The 21,188-nt window shown below is 38.3% G+C and overlaps 1 protein-coding gene across 2 annotated transcripts in view; it reads right to left on the bottom strand.

Annotated features, from left to right (window-relative positions):
• The window catches only part of LARS2 (leucyl-tRNA synthetase 2, mitochondrial), an 84,321-nt gene extending 69,203 nt beyond the window's left edge, over positions 1-15,118 (bottom strand). Inside the window, exons 1-4 of one of the 2 annotated variants that reach the window (XM_059848283.1) lie at positions 14,994-15,118; positions 11,663-11,913; positions 9,685-9,813; positions 280-371 (exon numbers count right to left, since the gene is read on the bottom strand). In XM_059848283.1, coding sequence (XP_059704266.1) covers positions 280-371; positions 9,685-9,813; positions 11,663-11,896 — 455 coding nt within the window. In that variant the 5' untranslated portion in view covers positions 11,897-11,913; positions 14,994-15,118. Of the gene's footprint in view, positions 1-279; positions 372-9,684; positions 9,814-11,662; positions 11,914-14,771; positions 14,876-14,993 lie in introns of those variants that run through there. The other variant, XM_059848292.1, reaches the window with a different exon arrangement.
• Positions 15,119-21,188: the final 6,070 nt, after the last annotated feature.

The raw sequence follows: 21,188 nt of genomic DNA, 5'->3' as shown, positions 1-21,188 counted from the left end.
TTTATACCTGCTGGTTTGGGTGTTTGGGAAATGCTTCTCTTTTGATATTCTAGCATTTTACAATTTAAAAGTCATTGAGATTAAAACCTTGAAAATCATCCCAATATATTTATCTTTTAAAGCAGAGTCATCTGTACAGTCACATAACCTTGGTCTCAGTTAACCCCGTTCTTTCCTGTACCATCTTTCTTCTATGCTAGCTTTGCTCTGTTTTATTGATTCATGGGGGCCACAGTACAGGTATTCACAGTGAAAATGCAATATTTCAATTCATTTCACCTTTGGGTCCAGCTTGCAGGGTGAAGGCCGTGTTCAACTGCAGCATTTTCTGCAGGTAAACCAAATGCATCCCATCCCATTGGATTTATCACCTGTCAGCAAAAAGAAAAACCACAATGTTATGCAACTTTCTGGAATGGCATCAGCAACACACTGAGAGACCTCTGAATAATGAATGCTGTTGGCATTCCAGCAATTGCTTTGTCTGAGCTGACTTCTTCCAAACCTGCCAACTATGGCCAGCTTTGATTTAAAAGATGACTATGAAGTGCACTTGTTACCTACAATGAGATGTTAGAGGGACTTCAAAGCATTATGCAATAAATTCTCATGACTATTTCAATATCAGGTTTACAATGACAAAACCCAACTCTTTTTAAGTTTGTGTGGTGGTACAAGTCAGCAGTTGATGCTGCCACTGGACAGAACCAAATATTCATTCTAAAATAGAAGATGTTAAGTAAAAATAGCTGAAACAACAGTTTTATAACTGTGACTGATGTGCAGCCTACTATTTTTTTACTTTGTGTTGAAAAACAAAATAAAAGAAAAATACCCTATGATAACTTTAAATTCACCAGCTAAAATTAAGAAGATGAGGAAAAACAGTTTTAGTCAAATTTTACTGAAATATCTCTTGCAAATATAAACTACAGCCTGACAAATTATTATTTTATGACCACAAATAAATAAAGGTGAGAAAAAAGTTTACTACAAAATATAATAGATAATTTCTGTTGAAATAGAGATGTATTCTCCTTGTTAACATGCACGCTATTTAGAAAAATAATCTAGAAATAGGGTAAGTATTCAAAAAACCTCTTTAATAACCAACAAAAGAAAGGCCAGTACTTAAGATGTTGTCATTAAACACATATATATTGGATACCTGATAAAGCCAATTCTATTCCTTAACCTACAAATGTGCTATAAAGTCAATAATCATTATTAAAATTACACAAGGTTAACAATAGCAAAACATGACTAACATTTTACAAGTTGCAATAAATCAAAATTTTTACCCCTTAAAATATCTATTTATATAAAGAACATGTTTCTTAGTGGCATGTAAGCAAACAAGCCATAAAAGAGCAATCCCAACCATACTAATCTCATATCTCCATGTGAAAAATCCCCTCATTTTTGAAGCATAAGAGGTACTTTTGTCACTGCTTTGAATTATTTTTATTCTTCTTTGCCACCACTTTCAATCTTCTGACTTAATGTAATATTTCATAAAAAATATTTTATGGACATGTTTATAAAGATGTCCTAGGCACCAACACAGTGTAAAAGCAACAGGATTTAATAGATGTGACTCTTCAGCATTCTCATTTTCAGTACTGATCTAAAACTAAACCTGCTGTCTATCATTACTCTACTGGTGCAGCAACAAAACCAAAGGTATTAACCTGCAATCATCCATGATCCAAGCCAGCCCAATAAGGGCCCATGCATAGCACATTTTTGGTGTCTAAATCTAACAGAAATTGGAATGCTATTCCGTGTTACAAACTCTCCCTATCAGACAAACTATTGCTCCTCACACCATGGGATCAGAAATTATGAGTCTTAATTGCCTATTTCCTCACATATAGAGGGGGAAAATGTCAGTTGGAGCCTAAACCACTTCTTAACACACCACTGAAGCACACCTCTGCCCAGCCCTTCCCCTCCCTGACCATCCACCCACCAATCAAAACTATTGGTATGCTTTGCATAAGCTATAAATACCAACAGAATTTTTAATGGAAATCTTAAAATAATAATTTATGCAGCTCAGTTCTTTTTGACCACTAGTATTGCTGACAACCTATCTCTGGACAGATGTGATGGAAAAAAGCACTTTTTTTTTTCCATGTGTAATACATGTTTTCTCTATTTAAATGCCCTAGACTAATGTCCTGCCTTTACATTCTTACAAATACCTTGTCTTACTACAAGTTGATGCACTTTAAGTGAGATTAGAAAGAATCACTCTTGGTTCATTTTTGTAAAATTTGGCTTCTGATGATCTCTTGGATACAGACAGGCAGCCAAACGCAAGGCACAATCTCATTTCTCATGCTCCTGAGCAAAAGGATGTTTGAAAAGCAACTTCACTACCAGCTACAGACTTCTTAAAAGGGCTGATGGGTGCTCCAGACAGCTCATGTGCAGACATTTTAACACTGTACCATCAGCACTTGAAGAAGCAACCTGTGCTTACAGATCTTCCAAATTCTAACATTTATCAAAAATACCATATTCACTCTTCACATTCAAAAGTTCAATTTAACGACCAATAGCATGCCTCAAGCTAAAGGTCTGAAGAAGTATGCTAATTCAAGTTTCAATCAGAAAACTGAATTTAAAGAGACATTAAAAATATCCTCAAATTAGCCTCCAGGATAGATCTATTTATAGAGTTGCTATAGAGATGAATGTAACATGCACAGTGGTTTAGAAAATGATTTCAAGTTTATTGTCTCTTTTACTTTTCTACCATGAATGGATGTGAAAGATTTGTGAAATGCATTTGTCTAAACAACAGGTCAGCTCCTTCTGGCTGTTATCTGTAGCAAAAATGCCACAGTCTCCATGCAGCATTTGACATTGTATCTTAACTTTAGTTATTCAACATAAAAATCTGAAGAGAAATGGAAGAGGAGAAGAAAATATGCAACTGACATGTCAAAAGTTGGCACAAAGGAAAAAGGAACAGTTTGACTGTTCAAAACAAATTAAAAATATGAAGAAAAAAATAGAAAGCAGTTCTGAAGACCAAAGAGTTATTCCTTGTAGCTCTCTGATGGGTTGGTCACTGGTCTAACTAGCAGCAAACATGGCTGCTCTCTCTAGCAGCAAGATGAGCAGAAGAAAAACAAGCCATCCACCTTCTTGAATGCTGACTTGACTGCTTTCAGCAGCAACCTCTAAACTTTATGCAACTGAGGGACCCACTCTGCTCACTGCAGTGACTATTCTTCCAAACATCACTTCTCTAGGTATAGAATATTTTCTCTAAGCCTCAAGGAGAAAGAAAAACAAATAATGACTGTATCTTGTTAAACAGCAGGCTGCATGAGCCTAAGGGTACCTACACCGGCTGAAAGAAGGCAGGCTGTAGTTTCAGCCATTTTACAATGGCAGAAGGCAGTGCTATCACCAAAGGCAGCTCTGTGTTTATCCTCACAATGAAGTGGACAGGTGAACTCCTCATGCTGAAAACTCCCAGGTTAGTCTTGAACACACATGGCATAACTTCAGATCCTCAGAAGTTCACAAGACCATGCAGGATCAACTATGAAACACCGGCATTTTCTACCACTTAACACGGTTTGCACAGGTATAAAACACTACAAGGAAGTGATTAAATAGTGAGGGGAAAAAAGTGCTCAGTAACTACCACACTGAATGAGCTTTTAAAGAACAAGTTATTAAAAATAAAACCAGTTGCATCTTGAAACATTTTAGACCCCAAAGACTCTGGCTTGAAGCATTTTTAAGAATCATTCCACAGCATGGTCAAATATCTGTTGTTAGTGGTGGCTAGAGCTCTTCATCTTCTGTGGGACCAAGGGGAGGAAGACACAGAAACTCCCTGGATTCAATGCTGAGATCTCAGCTCTTCCTCACAGAGCATTCTCATCTGTTCACTGCTGTAACAATCAGCTCATCACACTGACATCAGTAGGTGAGATCAGTGTACTATTTAACACAGAGCTGACAATGATCTCATAACACTCAGCTCTAAGCCTCCATCAGCATAACCAGGGCTGGTGACTCAGTGAATTTTTCTCGGTCTTTGTAAGGACACAAAGAACATGTTTGCTCTCCTGATGTACCCAGTATGTCTCAGAACTATGACCAGGGAGCTGACATACTGTTCTTACACTCAGATCAATGCATTCTAAATTTCAAGAAAGATGGCAGACTCAGTGTCAGAAAGGCCTGCAAATAAATATATTTAATTCAGAGAAAGTGTAATAAAAGAAGATGACCAGAAATGAAAATTAAGAGGCTTGCTGACAAATCAGTGGTTTGAATTGATACAGCAAAGTCTACATTCCTATCCCTACTTGCAGCCCCATGACACACTTGACATGAACTAACCAAAAAAGGCTGGCAAAACAGGCGATTCATGATTACAAGTTCCAGCTGCCAGAAAACACCCCTAGCTCCATCACGGATCTTGCAATTGTGCAATCAGACACATGAGACAGCAAGGACTTGCAGTTGGAGAGGGGAAAGGAAAGGATGGCTGCTCCTTCCATTGGCTGCCCACAGTGGACTGAACTTGTTGAAAATCTGATGTAAACTGGTGTATTACAGCACACTTTAAATACAAGACCTCCCCTTGTGTGAAGCCTAAATCCTCTTTTAACCACTACAGGTAATAGACATCAGTGCACAACAGGTAAAAATTACCATCAAACAAACAAACAAACAAACAGACAGACAACTCCCCCAAGCAAATAAGGCACACCTGAAAAAAGATAAAAATAAGGAATTTTTGACCAGTGTGTACATTCTAAAAAGGACTATTTCGATGCTTCTCTGCAACACAGTGCTGCATATTAGAGAAGGTACTCTCTAATAATCAAACCATACAGACTTCTGTCAAAACATAAAATGCCCATTTATTTTTATTCTCATAGAATATAAGATACAAGAAATTACTCAACATCCACAGAGTACCACACACATTTTGAGAACAAAGTTATCTTTTGCCTCCTTAATCTCACACATTCTTGTCTAACATAATTATATTTAAAATTATATCTCATTTTCTCTTTTTCTTTCAAAACTAAATAGAGTGAGCTCATTAACACCTTCAGTACAGGTTGTAGGAAAACTGAAATTAAATAAGATTCAATTCCCACACAATACTTGTAATATTTGCTACTTGATTTATACCACATGAAATAACCTGACAAAAGGACACAAAAGCCTCACCAAAAAAAAAAAAAAAAGTGGAGAATAGCATCTAGTGATGATCAGAAAACGGATCTGTATTGAAATAATTCATCCTACTGATGATTAATTATAGAGTTTTAATTAAACTTGCCTGTCTGGCTTCAATACCATTCACTTTTGCAATTTCAAGAGTATTAAGATTCACTGCTGAAAGGGAAAATAATTAATGAAAGTACATCCAATTAAAAAGAAGATATGTTATGGATAAAAAGAAAACGCTCTTCAAGTAATTTAGGGGTATTGCAGAAATATCACTGACTATATTCTAATCCCATCCATCCCAGTTTAAGTATAAATTAAGAAATAATTAGTATAGTGTGATTCTAGCATGCAGGAATTTCACCCTGATTTGATTACAGAAATAACTATTCTCAGTTCTGTACAACTCTCACATGTGACTGCCTGGCTTTGGTACCAGTTTCATTATGAAGATATCACAAGAACTATTGAACTGAATCACTCTGTTTACTGATCACTCTCAGTCCTCTGAGAGGCACAAATTATCCACTTTGGAATTTATCAAAGACATATTAATGATAGCATGATAAAGGGTAAATACTTTTTCCCAGAGCAATAGCACACTGGAAATCTGCCATAGTGAAAATCACCATGAATATCTCTATCATTTCTACACACCAATCTCAAATAATGAATAGGAAATCACTTCTTACAAAACTCCCACATTTGCATTCACAACATGCATGTAAATTCACAGAGTAAACACAACCAGAAACTATACATCGTAGTTCTGGACTGATTTATTAATAACTATAAATTTGTAAATTAAAATATATACATTACTTTTTCATAGCATTTTATAATAAACACGTTTGTAATAAGATGTAGAACTCTCCATACATAAAAACTGTTTTAACTGCACTTCAAGAAACATGTCACCCTTAACACACTCTGGAAAGACCAGCTCAGTGCAGTCATGCTAAGCAACCTATATGGCTTATATTTCCCAGGCAGAGACTTCAAACTTCATCTTCAGTAATCAAAGTGTAAACAAGTTATCTTAAAACACATGCACTCTACGAATCATTTATCCAGCAACCCAATCCAAGTGCATGACAGCTTGCTTCCCATGCACTGCCTACAGGTCCTTGAGGAGTGAGTGCTGGAACAGGACAATACTTTACAATGCTTTCATCTACAGTTTTATATTGAAGCAGTATTTCTTTCAGAAACAAGGTGGGGAAAAGAGCAACAGATATTTATTTTCACACTTAAAGTGCTGGTGCAGTGTACTGCACCTGTAGGTTTTTGGGAAACATCTGTAGAGGTCAATGTGCATTACCTCTCTAGAATATTTTAACTGAAACAAAATCAGAACTTATGGAGTGGAAAAAAAATTGAATACTGTTACATTTTAGAAAAACCAAAACCACAACAGAATCCAAATAATTAAAAACTTTCCAAGTTAAAATTTCAAAATATTTCCAATATGAAGAAATTACACAACTGCATTCAAAAGAAGGTCTAAAGGACTTCTAATCCCTTGGCAAATGTATTCCAGCCTATCCTCACTGAAATATTACAAAGTATAGGCCAATTTTTGCCTGCTCAGATAAAATCAATATGTAACTAATTTACTGCTTTCTCATTAAGGCATTCTTTATGAAAAATACCTCCACCTTGTTCAATATAAATTAATCTCTTACTCTCTCATATATTCTTGTCAACTACATACACATGATAGACATTTCCCCTCACTGTTTATTAAATAACAAATATACATTATAGTCTGAAGCCTTCCCTGGGAACTGTAAATCTGAATGGCTTTGTCTGTAATTTTCATTGTAACAGCCCATCATTTCTCATTGCCTTACACTTTTCTTTTAATTTGAAAATGATGGATGCAAAGTTTAAACAATATTGACGCTCAAAAATCTTACCCTAACCTTGCACTGAATGCCTGAAACTGATTCACTTCTACTCAGAATTTTTATTGGAGAAAAATTAGCAGTACCTAGGCTTTCAAACATGCAATATTAAAGCTGAATTTTGAGAATGAAATAGAAGATCAATAGAATAACTTCAAAATCATGCATACTAACAGTTCTGTTTCTAAAGCATTCTTTCTTTATATATACTGAAGAGTTACAGTAATTCCTTGAATACAAGGACAAATTTATTTTTCTAGGGACTATATTAAGTTTTATGATATAACCACGTCTTAGCCTACAATCATCACAGTATCTTAAACATCATAATAACCTTTGACAGACTGTACAACCATGAAAAAGGCAGAGAGAAGTTTTAGAGGCTGATAAATTAATTGCAAAGAAAAAATCAATTATACAGACTCTAATTCTAAGTGATGGAGAAATTAGCATGGGTAATAAAGGAAAAGTTCTTTAAGGTAAATGTAAGTTCCAGCAAGTTAATGCACATCAATAACACAATGTCTATTAATCTGACATACCCAGAAAATCATCTGAGAGATTTTTAATGTCTCTTAATCGTAAATGAAATTAAATTCTTTGGCTGCCCACCTTTAGTCAAAAATAGATGTTCAAACTGGTTAACATAACAGAAGATACAAGTATTTTTAGAAATCCAGCATGTTCTACAGGCAATTCTTCAAAGTAATTTTTACATGAAATATAAAAATATGCTGAAATGCAAGACGTAAAAACTTGAAAAGTCTGGAAAAAATTTTCTAGAAAAAATATAGGCAAATGTGGAAATAAAAACTTGTTTGCATGGTGGCTCTTGCATTTCATTGGAATTATATTATCTTTTTACTTTTCTCCAAATGTTTCTATTAAAGGTGCTTACTTATCTTGTATTCAAAAATTTAGAACTAGAGCATGCTATTGGATGTAGATAATTATTTTCACTTTATTTTCACAAGTACAAGAAGAAGGAAGTTTTCATCTTTCTGAACAGCAATTTACAGGCTACCTTCCCTGCTACTGATAAGAGATGGCTACATCCTGAAATGACATTTCATGAATAGTCTTAACATCAAGCAAAAATCAAGCATCCCTTCAAATGCCCTGTTAACTCAATTTTTTTAGTGAGATCCAAGTTCGGGTTATTCAGAGGAATCAGGAAAGGTAAGTGTTATAACAAGCATTGGGGTTTCTTCTCATTTAAAGTGTAAGGCATTTATTTCTTTTTCCTGCAATTTTGAATGTCTAGGAATGCATATCTGTAAAGCAGCAGCAAGTATTCAGTGCATGGTATGTTCATCACTGGCAAAAAACACATAGAATTTGGAAAGGCAGCACACTGAATAATGCAGTGACAATACCTATCAGAGTGTTAGGGATGGTGATAAATCCCAGGAAATGCTACACTTCTTCAGCACTCGTAGCAAGGAAATTGTAATTAGTACCACAACCAGCAACTAACAATTCGTTCTCAATTTCATCTTCTTTGTACTCTTTTGAGGTTGATACCTATATTCTTGAGCTGCTCCTTCTCTCTTGTACAATAGAGACTCCTTGCTGTCATCCTAGATCCTTGCCTATACTAACTCTCTCTTTTTGTTCCCTTCTCTTTCCATATTCCTCATTCCTACTGTTTTCCCAGCTTCTTCACATTTTCCTTCTACCAAATGTCTTTCCTCAGTAATATGGCTGTCACTCAGGCCACAGTTCTCCTACACCTTCCTTACAGCCTTCAAATTTTACCTTGACAGCCTTTACTGCAGAATGGCAGCCAAGATCCCACTGCAGATTGCAGGGACAAGGCTCTCAGCTACCCCTTCAACCTAATGGAGAGACAGAAGGGAGTGAGAAGAAAGTATGGCAGGCGTGGGGGAGACTGGGAAACACAGAAATGTGGAAAATGGGATTTCTCCTTGCAGATGTAGCAAGAAAGTTAGACTTAGCCTACCTCATAGGCCTGCACCTTCAGAAGACATTTCATATATATGAGCAAAGCTGAAATGGGCAAGCCAAGGGGTCAGATGCTACAGAACAGAAACTTTCAGCTACACACACATGATGTGGCATGATTCTCTTCGTCTGACTTGCAGCAGTCACAAAAAAAAAAGAGAGGTTTCTCTCCCAGCAGGCACAGAGGCTGTACCTCTGTGTCTGACAAGTGACATGAACTGGTTCTCAGGAGCAGAAGAGGTGAAAGCAGTTGATTTTGGTGGTATCTATTTTCTCTTGCCAGGTACATCTTTTCCTCCCCCCTGGTCCCACCCAGCTGACAGGAGGGTTGTCAGCCTCCTCTCACAGAAACTGTGGGGCCCAGAGGTCTCAGTGACACTGTGCCACACATCAGTAGATTCAGGCACCTCATACAGCACCACTGGCTTTAATAAAACTCTCAAATTTCAATATTCAAAGCTTCACGGGTCATTATCTACACACATGTAGCACATACTCCACTTTCATGGATTTTGGAAAATACTAATTTCTTGATCAATTATGATATTAAAATATAAAAAACCCCAACCCAGTCCTACCACTGATCTATTCTTACCTGCATCCCTCTCATTTTCTGGAACCGAGCAACTGCATCACTGATGGTGTAGACACGAACATGGCCCATGTGAAGCTTCCCGGAAGGATATGGGAACATAGAAAGCACATAAAATTTTGGTCTTGATTTCTAGAAAGAAATTTGTAGAAACTAGTAACTATATGAGTTAGCATTTCACTTGAACAAATACATGTGCACATTATAAACTACTACACAACACCACAAACACGGTTCTGCTGGAACTGATCCAAGTGAGCACTGACAAAGTTCATTGGATCAAATTCTTTGGGACCGTAAATGGAGGTGTTTTACCAGACTTTGCCGCCATCTCATCAATTTATACAGATATTTCTATGGCAATTAAATGTCATGAAAATTAATTCACTTTTACTCAAAAAAAGCTATATTGACAGAACTAGAGCTTAACAAAGCACCACTACCACTGTAGCATCTGCAACTGATTATCAATGTGCTCTTAGTCTGCCCCAACAAAAACATGAAAACATAGCAAATTAAATTACTCTTATAACAGTTCAAATAATTAAAGTTTTACTTTGTATCTACAACAAATAGAGAGCTCACTCCTGGCCAGTTGTTTTTCATCATCTGAACTGCATTAACTCCCAGAGAGACTGCATCATTTGCAATTGCATGAACATCTGCTAAAGGGAAATTGTTCAGTTTCACTATGTATGCTCAGATCCAAACACATTTTACAAATAAGATTTTCCATAATGAAAAGAAAAATTTGATTTACTTAGGTTTAATTAAAATGACAAAAGTTACAAAGAAATCACAAATCCTCTAGCACATCAATTATTCCTAACATCTTGATTACCACTGAATTCATCACTGATACATTGATAGTATCAAGTGCCACTGATACTTGCTAAGTTCTTATATTATTTTTCTTGTTAATAATAAAAAATTACAGGCAGGAGGGTCAGCTTTTACTGTTCTGAGTAAAACTCTATTAGCATTTGTCAAATAATATTTCTTTATCACTTTTGTTCTATCACAGCAAAATCAGAAATAATCTGAGTACTTCACAGCAGCACTACACACTATTTGCCTCTTAATATGTTATTAAATCTACTTCAACTGTAAGGATAAGACAAAAATATCATTAAAAATACAATTTATAACTTAGCATACGTATGCTACATATGACTCCTATGTAAATACGTATATAAAAGGCACAAGTCTAAATGAATGCTTTCCCTGCTACAGGTATACATGCACACCATTTCATTTCAGTTTTCTTCCCCAGAAAAAGCAAGCTCTTTTCTCTCTTCAACATTTTGAAAGAATTATTTTTTTTTTTGTCAGAGAAAAGGCAAATATTAGAGATGAACAAAAAAACATCAAGAGACACAGAAGTGTTTTTTATCTGTTGTGACAGAATAATTGTGAAGGTAAAAAGAGTCAGACACTGCAATACAGCTGCTTTCAAGATCTTTTATTGCATGGGAAAACTTTTTTTTTTCTTCAAGTCACTTACTATTCCTATGAGACAGTAAACCAGAAAATATTAAAAAATCTTCTTCCCTTAACACAGATTTTAGTGAGTCACAGGGTGTAGTGTAATAGATTTGTCATAACATGGGAAACAGAACCTTGAGAAAATTGTTTACAAAAGTTAGGCTTAGATGTTTCTTTTCATACTTTAAATAATTAAGTGCCAAATATTGTATAATATGCAAAGAAAGAATTGATTACTTAAATCAATTCTTACCCTTCCTAAATGTACAAGTTTATACTTTGCCTATTACTGTATTTTTCCTCAGGATTTTTGAAATTATTTTTGTTTACTTATTTCATTAATGGTTTTTAATAATCTACATGAAAGTATTTTCCCCCGAAATATAATGCACATCTAATCATTATAAGCCATCTGTACTAAGCAAGTTTCAATTAATTTCATTCTAAGAAAACAAAAATATAAGCATGTTATCTCCACATTTCCCATAATGCTTACATCAGTTTCTGAAATTCTGCAGAACTGATCCTTTATTCTTGGGAACCACCAATTTTCAACTCGTTTCCTTGTCTCCAACCCATAGTTTTTTTCCCATTTCCCCGTCTCACTGTAAATTGTTCTCACACAAGCAGGAACCAGTCTTCTCTGCCATTTAATTAATCCAAGGAAGCCATTTAGTTGTCTCTTCAAACAGGAGGAACATGGGCCAACTCTTTGAAAAACTGACTGCATTCTTAAGGTTATGGTACCTGAAAAGACAAAAATATGTATTTCATGCCACAATACATAACAAGAACTCAATGATTATTATGATTATACTGCAAAGCAGTAGCTATTAAATTATTTTAGCTTGACTTAGGCTACTCAGCTGCTTTTCACGGAACTTGCATTTTATTTTCATGTCTGAATTATAAAAGTATGTATTTTTTAGTCAAGAGAACTAACTGTGGCCTCACAGAGAACAAAACCATTGTGTTAGATGTCTTATCTAATAAAATAAAATTCTTGCATTCAGTCTCCCATAAAGGCATAATCAGTCAATTGAAGGTTCCAGAAGCTCTATTGCCTGAATAGAATATGGCTAACAGGCTGTTAGTAAAAATTCAGAATGAAACAGAGAGAAAAGGAAGTTGGATGAAATTATACTGTAAAAATACTGAATTTGTCATCACTGAAAAGAGATGGGGGAGGATGACTATAATTAGTAGATTTCAACCAGATATTCTAAACCAACTATTTTGCTAAGGCTTTCTTTTTCAACTAAAAATCTGGTTAACTCCTCAAATGCTTTAGAGAGAGTCTTCTAAAGCTACTTGAATGGGAGAAAGATTGAACAGATCCCATATTTGGGATCAGTCTCAACAAGATATTTGCTGATTTTACTTCCTACAGTAGGAAATATGGCATTAAAAGTACCTCTACTCTGAGATTTCCTCCTCATCTTGACTGCCTTTTTGTTTTGAATGGCATTTTTACATCTATATTTTCTATCCTCTATGGTTGGTTTTTGTGCTTTGGTGTTGTTTTCTTCTTTTTAATTTTGCCCAATACACTTGTACCAAACTAGCTGTTTCAGTCAGTTCAGAATTTTCCTTGCAGAGTTACATCAGTAAAATCTCAGTGTAGAGAAACTCTGTATAAGAAAAGATTTTACTTATGCATTTCCCATAAGGTAGAAACATTATCAGTAGAAATAATTGCTATAGCACCAAAATTAGATCCCCAGCAAGCTAGTGGGAGCTATGCTTCCTTTAACATTCACCACAGATGTACACACAAACCCTCACTGCCTGTCTCATTACCTACCTATAGAATTGCTCCTTTTCTCTCTTACTTATCAAGCAGGGTCTTATAAACACTTTTTCACTTATGTCACATCAGTGCTTTGGATTTCTTGTTGCTACCCTCCATAACCTCTCTCCTTTTTAATAAAAACAAATCCAGGACTGTACTCAGAATTCCCAGAGCAGGCACACATGAGTCATTCAGGAGACTCCAACTTCCCCCCCTCCATAGCATCACACTCATCTCAAAATTAGCATTTCAGTACTTCAAAGTTTTTTTCTTATTTTTACTAATTATTTCCTTATTACTTATGTCTTATTTCTATTGATTGATTTTACAACAGAAAGGAGCGCTTCCTTGTGCAAGCCAATTTCAGCACTGCTGATTTACAAAGCAAGTATTTTAAAGCCCAGGAGCTACACATGAAGGGAGACTAGTGGATTAGAGGACACAGTCTCAAGCTGCACGTGGGGAGGTTTATGCTGGTCGTTAGGAAGAATTTCTTCCTAGAAGAGGTGATTAGATACTGGAATGGGCTGTACAGGGAGGTGGTGGAGTCACCATCCCTGGAGGTGTTTAAGGAAAGACTGGACACGACACTCAGTGCCAAGGTCTGGTTGACAGGGTGGTGTTTGGTCATGGCTTGGACTCCATGATCTCAGAGGTCTTTTCCAACTTAATTGATTCTGTGATCCTGAGACAGAAAGAACACAGACACCATGCCTGCGCAGAGCTCAAGGACGCCCACCAGCCAATGTCATGCCTGAGAGGGCACATTTGGGTGACCTTAGGCCCTACAGGTCACCCAAGCAGGGGTCAGAGCAGTGGGTGGCAGTGAGAAAACAGCCACAGCCAAGGGCACACAGCACTAGTGCTAAGCTCATTCAAACACAAGGAATTTCAGGATGAGAAAGAGAACTGCAGTGTCCTTCCTGCTGCCAGGTACCATCATGCACAAGATGCAATGGTCAGCCAGCCATGTGTTGGGGCAAGCCAGGATGCATGGTACAGAGGATAATCAAGTCCAAATGACACAGCACTAAGCTGTTTTTCCTTTCCAGGCTAGTGTGCATGGAAATAGGTCAAGGACAGTGCCTCTCCCTGCCCCACTTAAGGATACTCCAGCCCAGTGCTGTGTGAGTCTTTCAAGGAGCAGGTTATGAGCCAAAAACTGACTTATTCAGGCAGGTGTGCCAAGCAAGGAGGAAGGGGCTGGTCTGACAGAGAAATAAATCACAGAATGTCCTGAGCTACAAGGGATGCACAAGGATAGCTGACTCCAACTCCTGACCCTACAGAGGGGACACTCCAAGAGTCACATCATGTGCTCAGGAGCATTGTCCAAGCACTTTTTGAACTGTGTCAGGCTTGGGGCCGTGACCACTTCCCGGGGGAGCCTGCTCAGCGCCCAATCACCTTCTGGGATAAGAACCTGTTCCTAATACCCAATGTAAACCTCCCTGACACAGAAAACGTTTGGAAAGATGCAGTAAGTAAGCGGGAGACTGAATTGAAGCCCTGGAAACTGCCTGACGAGGCCCAGCACATTCCACTCAGCCCCGGGGGGTGTGGGGTGTCCCGCCGCCAGAGAAGCCTGCACGGGAAACAGGCGGCTCCAGGGCGGGACAGAGCGAACGGGGGAGCGGTGACAGAGGGAGGCTGGAGGAGGGGGGAGCTCCGTGGGTAGAGGACTGCCGGGAAAGCCGGCTGCGCATGGGCAAGGAGCCCAAAGGAGCAGGCTTTGGGAAGCGGCGGGCAGCGGGATTAGCGCGGCTCCGGCGGGCGGGGGGCGTGAGGCGGAGCCGGGCGGGGGGACCGTTACCTGCGCGCGCCCTCCCTCAACTCCCCCGCCGGGCCGCGGGCGCCGCCATCTTGGCGTGTCGGTGTCGGAGCGAGGCGCCGCCTCCGCCCTTGGCACCGCCCGACGGGGCGGGAGCTCCGCGCAGGGAGGGAGCGGGAGGAGTTTCCTCCTCACCCGAACGTGACGTGGAACGGTAGAACAAAAGTAATTAACAAATATAATTATTTTTTAAAAATTAATTACCTGGGATCCAGCTCTGTAGAAAATGCACAGAGCCTGCTCAGCCTTGAGAAGAGAGGGGCCCTCATTAATGTTTATAAATATCTAAGGCGGAGGTGCCAAGAGGATGTTTCCAGATTCTTCTCGGTGGTGCCAAGCAGTGTGACAAGAGTTGTCATAAGACGACTGATGTAGGTAGAAACTGCTGCACAGGAAGTTCCAGCTGAACACGAGAAAGAACTTCTTTGCTGTGCAGTGGCCGTGCCCTTCCACAGATTGCCCAGAGAGGTTGGGGAGTCTCCCTCATTTGAGATATTCGGGAACCGTCTGGACTCAATCCTGTGCCCTGTGCTCAAGGATGGTGCTGCTTGAGCAGGGAGGTTGGACCAGACGACCAGCTGTGGTCCCCTCCAACTTGACCTGTTCTGTATGGTTAGTTTTGCTCCCTTCCACAGCATATACAGATGCCCTGTATGGGTCAGGGCTAGATTTCAGTAATTTCAATAATTTTACTTACCTTTCAGGGTTTTTTGTTTCTTTGTTTATTTGTTTGGGGTTTTTTTTGGCAGATTCTGAAATAAAGACAACGGTTTGGGGATTTCTTTTGTGATGTCTTTTTGACTAGTCAGAGTAAAAAGCAGAAGTCACAGAAATGCAGGATCACAAAATGGGTACCTGGGAGCAACAAAAGCACTGCAGTTCTCTTTCTTGTCCTGAAATTCCATGTGTTTGAATGAGCTCAGCTCTGGTGCAGTGTGCCCCTGGCTGTCATCTAACCTCCCTGCTCCAACAGGGTCATCCTAGACAACATGGCACAAGCCAATAAAGGCAATCTAGCACAGCATAATTCATTCTACCTCTGCCTGGAAAGCAACATCTCATCCTGTTGTCAACACTGTGGAGTTCAGAGTTGGTTTTAATTACTGCAAGTTACTTGTAGTAGACTCCAAGGAATGAGAAATATATTTTTTTTTTTATTTCCCCATGTTTGTGCACTTTTGCTGCTGGCAACTGTTGATTCTTTTCACTTTTAGACCTTTTTCTTCACTGTTGTGTCTTCAATACAGCTTAAACAAACACATTATGTTTATGCAGTGCAATGCCTACTGTAAAGTCAACCTTCTTATGTGACTAAAAATAAGTATTTACTGAATAAAAGCTTTCCACTTGGTTGTGTGTACCTGTCAAGTGTGCTTAAATTATAACCTTTTCACCACGAAAATGAACAGAGAGCAGCTCTGATGGTTACCCTGCTGATAAAGTAGTACAGTTTCCCCATGACTCTGTGCATAATTTTATTTTGCTTTCCAGTTATCTCCCTGTCAGCAGGTGATGGTAATCTGGCTTTAACAGGCCTTTCATCCCAAATTTCTCCCTGAGCTGCTGTGTGAGCTCCTGGACTGAGGGAGGATGAAGCATTTTGTTGTGTATGGGGGCAGACAGTGCAGTCACTGGCTGAGTCCCTTCCCCAGAATAAATGACAGCTCATGACCAGCTGGGACATGTTTTCAACTTACAGGATGATTTCCCCTCACACTGCCCTTAACCCCTGCAGTCTCCCGATTCATGTCTGAGTGAATGGATGAAAATTATCTCAGAGAGGTTAGCAGACTGGGTGAGACCACAGAAAAAAAAGCCAGTATAAGATTTTAGAGCTTTTGTGTGCTTTTCGTTGTCTTCTTGACACCCTGGGACAATTATTCATTGCCATTTCTAGGTACTGCTGACATGGGGTCTCAACAGTGTTTTTGAAATGGTGCTGCCAAAGAGTCAGTGCTTAATAGATAAGTAACTCCTACCATAAATAAGGCAATAAAAATGTCCAAATACCAAATAACAGCGTATGTCTGGATTGGCTTTGGCCTTCATGGATTATCATACCTTGAAGAATACCTTTGTATTTCTTTCCTTCTCAGAATGTTTCTGTTTGGTCTTGGTTTTTCTCACCTAATTTCAGTTTCTGTTTACAGAAAATCTTATCACCTTTTCTAGCTTTCTTTGATATTGGCTGCTTTCCTCACTACTAGAATCCAGATTGCACAATAAGCTCCAATAAAATCAACAGAAAGTGACACAAATTAAAATTTCAGTATATTCTCAGAGGAAGTCTCCAGTAGTATCTTGACAGAAGTCACCTTTTACATGTTCTAAGTAACACCCAATTCAAACCTGTGGCAAACCTGCTTGACTTGTTTTTGTTAGCACCCAATAAAAGTAATACCAGTAAAGTCCTTCCAGAAGAAAAAAAAAAATATTATATGATTCGGGGTTTTATTTTTCTCCAGTTAATTTTTTTTAAAATAGTGTTTGCAAAATGGCATTGTAGCCAAGACTTGGTACAATACTTGCCATTTCATCAGAATCCCAGGACAGATTTGAGTGGTTGTTGGTTAATATGGTAAACAGAGAAGAGCTAGAGGCTCCATATGGGCCCAAACCTGAGTGCTCCTCAGGTGTGGCAGGTCTACTTTGGTGTATAGCATATATCTAACTTTCTAGGAATCATTTAAGATTAATTTAGTAATAATCTAAACAGATGATCCTCAGCTTCGAGCAAATCACATACATAAGTAGATTGTCTGAATGAGAAAGCAATGTTTTAGTGAAATGAATGGATTAAAAAGATAATAAGACAAAGGTCTAACTACTGAATCAACTATAATCTTGATGGCAGTGGGTGGGAAATATAGGTCAATGTGTTTAATGTTTAATGTTTACTTCAACAATCCAGAGATTGAAAGGTATTTTAAAAATGATAATTCTAAATTCAAAGCAGTAATTAGAATTTCAAAAAGTTTTCAAGACAACATAAAATAATCCTCTCGTTATTTTGCTAATTTTTCTCACTCCAAGCTCTGTGGTGTTTTCCCCTGATGAGGGGAAGAGTACTACATACACAAAGTAAAGAGGTTTAAATTTGCAAGCAAGGATGGCCAGCTGCTTCGCATCAGGTCCCATCCCTTTGGAAGTGGGAACCTCTCAGGTTCCTGAGCAGGATCATGTAGCACTAATGAATCAAAGCTGTGAGCTACACAGCACACCATATGAATGAAAGTGAAACCCAGCAATGCCTTGATAGCCCAGGCAAGGGTTGGAGACACCACCCGCTCACTTGTCTCTCTTTATTGGGCTGAAACCCATGCAGAGTGTGGGGAGCAAGCAGGGACACAAGCCCTAAAAGGATTCAGACTTTTCCAAACAGGATACCTAACCCTTGCTCCCATGATCCCCACCTTCCCCACCTGGAGTTTTGCTTCATAACCTAGTCCGTTTTCTCAGTCTCATTTCATTATGGAAAATAATTGATATAGAAATATTGGTATTTACTTTAATAATCATAAGCTATTTTTCATTAGGCTGACAGTCCCCTGATTTCTTTTTTTAGACTGTACACTAATGTGTTTGTTAGCATTTTTGTTAGTCCACATAAAGCCTGGAGCTGATTGGGTAAATAGGTAATTCATTAGTTCCTGTACGGGAAATGTGCAGAAGTGCCCCACTTGCCTGTCACTTAAGTAGACATGGTTGCCAGATTTCCGTACAAGTATAATTTTGCTTTGGCTGATAGTTACCAGAATTGATGTTTGTGCTTCCTGGCATTGTTTTTATGCTCCTACATCAACAACATGACTAGTATTTTTTCCAGCCTCCTACAAAAAGAGGATTAAACACAGCCTTTCAAATAAAAAATGATTTTTATCACCTACTTCAAATCCCAGCCCCATTTCATGTACTTAAAGAATTTGTTTGGTTATTTTTTTCCATCTAACTCCTTGAATGTGGCTTTTGCTACTGAGTTTCATTTTGCTGTTGTTTACATATATGCATATTTAGTCATTTTGCTTTAAAACACAATGTCAGATAAAAAATGCAGGTGATTGGATTGCAGAGGTGTGAAGAATATCACTTGAGAATATAAAAAAGCAAGAAATTCATACACTAAATTTAAGAAAAATCCTTTCAAACTCTATCTACTATCTGAGCCCATATCTCAAAGGAAAGAATTCTGAGTGAGACCAGAAGAATCAGAGATCAGGAGAAGCTTCACTTTTGCAGTGGATTTTATTTTAAAAGCACTCTGGTGTGGTGGTAATAGAAGAATCAACACTTAAAAGAGGTAGAAGAAGCAGTTATACTTTTGGGATAGAAAGGAATGGATTTGGGCAAGACTGGTCATAGTGGAGCTTAGCCTTTAAATTGTGAGTTTTGGTTACTCATAGCAGGTATTACTTGTATTATAGGTATTACTGTTTGATGCCCACTTTAGCTGAAGGCTGGCCTTGATAACAGAGTGGGTTCTTGTCATCCAAACCAGCACAAAATTTATTATTCCTTGTTTGTCAAAATGAAGAAGAACTCACACAAATCGTCAGTGAAGAAGAGATCAGCTGTGTAAGAAGTCAGACACCTGCCTGTCCCATCTAGTGCCTGGTGACCAGGATGTTCCTGCCTGTTTGGAAAATATCTATGCCTGTCCCAGTGCCATTCATAAAAACACTGAATGTTATGGAAGAATTTTGAAAACATGCAAGATCCAGACTCAGTGGAATCATATTTACCAGCATTATTTTAGAAGGCTGATGTTGGTACACTGAGCCTGGAGCTGGAACATTGGACTAATTTTTAAGACCTAGGTGAGCCTTATTGTGAGGGAGTCTTATGCTGCACGTGTATGGTGTTATTTACAGAAGAGTACATTTAACCCAAAATGCACATCCTCCATGCTCCACATGAAGGCGTTAGACCAGTGGCAGTGAGCGCCTTCATACTGCTTCAGACTAAAAGTGTGTGAGTAGGTGTGTGCATGTGGCTGGGGACATGTTATCAGAATCAATGCACCTTTACTTTTTTGCCTTTCATCAACAGCTCAGTTTTCAAGCAAAGTAAGTGGTACTGTATTTTCATCTTGGCCATCTCCTAATGCACAATTTTGCTGTTGGTTGGAACTAGTTATATGCAGTGGCAAGCAAAACTACCCCTTCACAGCTTTCAAAGCTGCACATTTCTTGCTTTTCATCTCAAAAGAATTTTTTGTAAGACTGGTTTAAATTTTGAATTTACAGTTATTTACAGGGAGTAAGAGCTCAATCCTTGTGAGCTGATGGGCTCTGGTCACAGTGACACCATATTGTCATTAAACTATCTACAGTTCTGGGTTGTCATCTGGGAATATTATGTCTCCTTATTACAGCTAGGAATACAAGTTTTGGAAACCTGGCTTTTCGTTCTTCTGTCTTTCTTGAAGTGTGTCATGTCAGATGGTAAGTCAGCTGTATGCCTAGAGGCAGGTGATTCCAACTGCTCAAAGCCCTTAGCGAAGGCTGGTACGTCTCCTCTGTGTGGGGGAGAGGATCATCCATCTGGACAGCCACCTTACAGAGTGGCACTGCACCTCTCTTCCTCCACCTCCTCTCACAATAACTTTTTTCTATTACGTAAGTATGTGCTACCACGTCAGACAAGAGGGAATAACAAGACAGGCACTTATTAATTAAATACTTGTCATATGTTGACCTTTCTTTCATTAAGAGCCAGGCCCTCATATTTAAAATAGATGGAAGATGGACATTTTCTGTTCACTATGACTGTTAAAACAGCTTTTTATACTAATGGACCAACTTCATCGCTGCAATTATCCAACAACTAGATTGTACTTGAACTTTGTAATGATATCAGCAGGAAACAGTTTGAGTGCTGGGTAAAACCATCCTGCACACTTGGCTTGTCTTGGTGTCTGTCAGCTGGCTCCAGAAGGAGAAGTGGAAAAGGAGGAAAATATCTGCAAGTCTTAAAATTAATGAGTATTAATTAATCCTTATTGTATGGAGAAGTGAAAATGGTAGAATTTCCTTAAAAAATTCAGTGCAGCTTGGAAGTTGTTGTGTACAAATATTTACGTATATGTGTATATGTTGCCCTTGTGTATATGTAACACAAACATTCATAAGCACATACACATATATATACTCATGTTTTCTATCTATAAGCTTATCAGCATGCCCCAGATGGAAGTGGATGTGATCTCCCTCAACTGTCTTCTATACTTCTACACATGGTAAAATTACCAATGGAGAAAGAATGACTAAATGTTTCTTTCTAGTTTGGCATAAAACAAAATGAAATGAGCCTGGGTTTACAAGGCAGACATGGTGCCAGAATAACCTGATAGCTTCCCCTAAATGAGATAATGAATTTTCCAAAATAAAAAATATGATAAAT

This window comes from Haemorhous mexicanus, chromosome 1, assembly GCF_027477595.1.
Source record: "Haemorhous mexicanus isolate bHaeMex1 chromosome 1, bHaeMex1.pri, whole genome shotgun sequence".
Classification (NCBI taxonomy): domain Eukaryota; kingdom Metazoa; phylum Chordata; class Aves; order Passeriformes; family Fringillidae; genus Haemorhous; species Haemorhous mexicanus.
The sequence above is the reverse complement of the archived record's forward strand: the minus strand, read 5'-3'. Positions and strand labels throughout refer to the sequence as shown.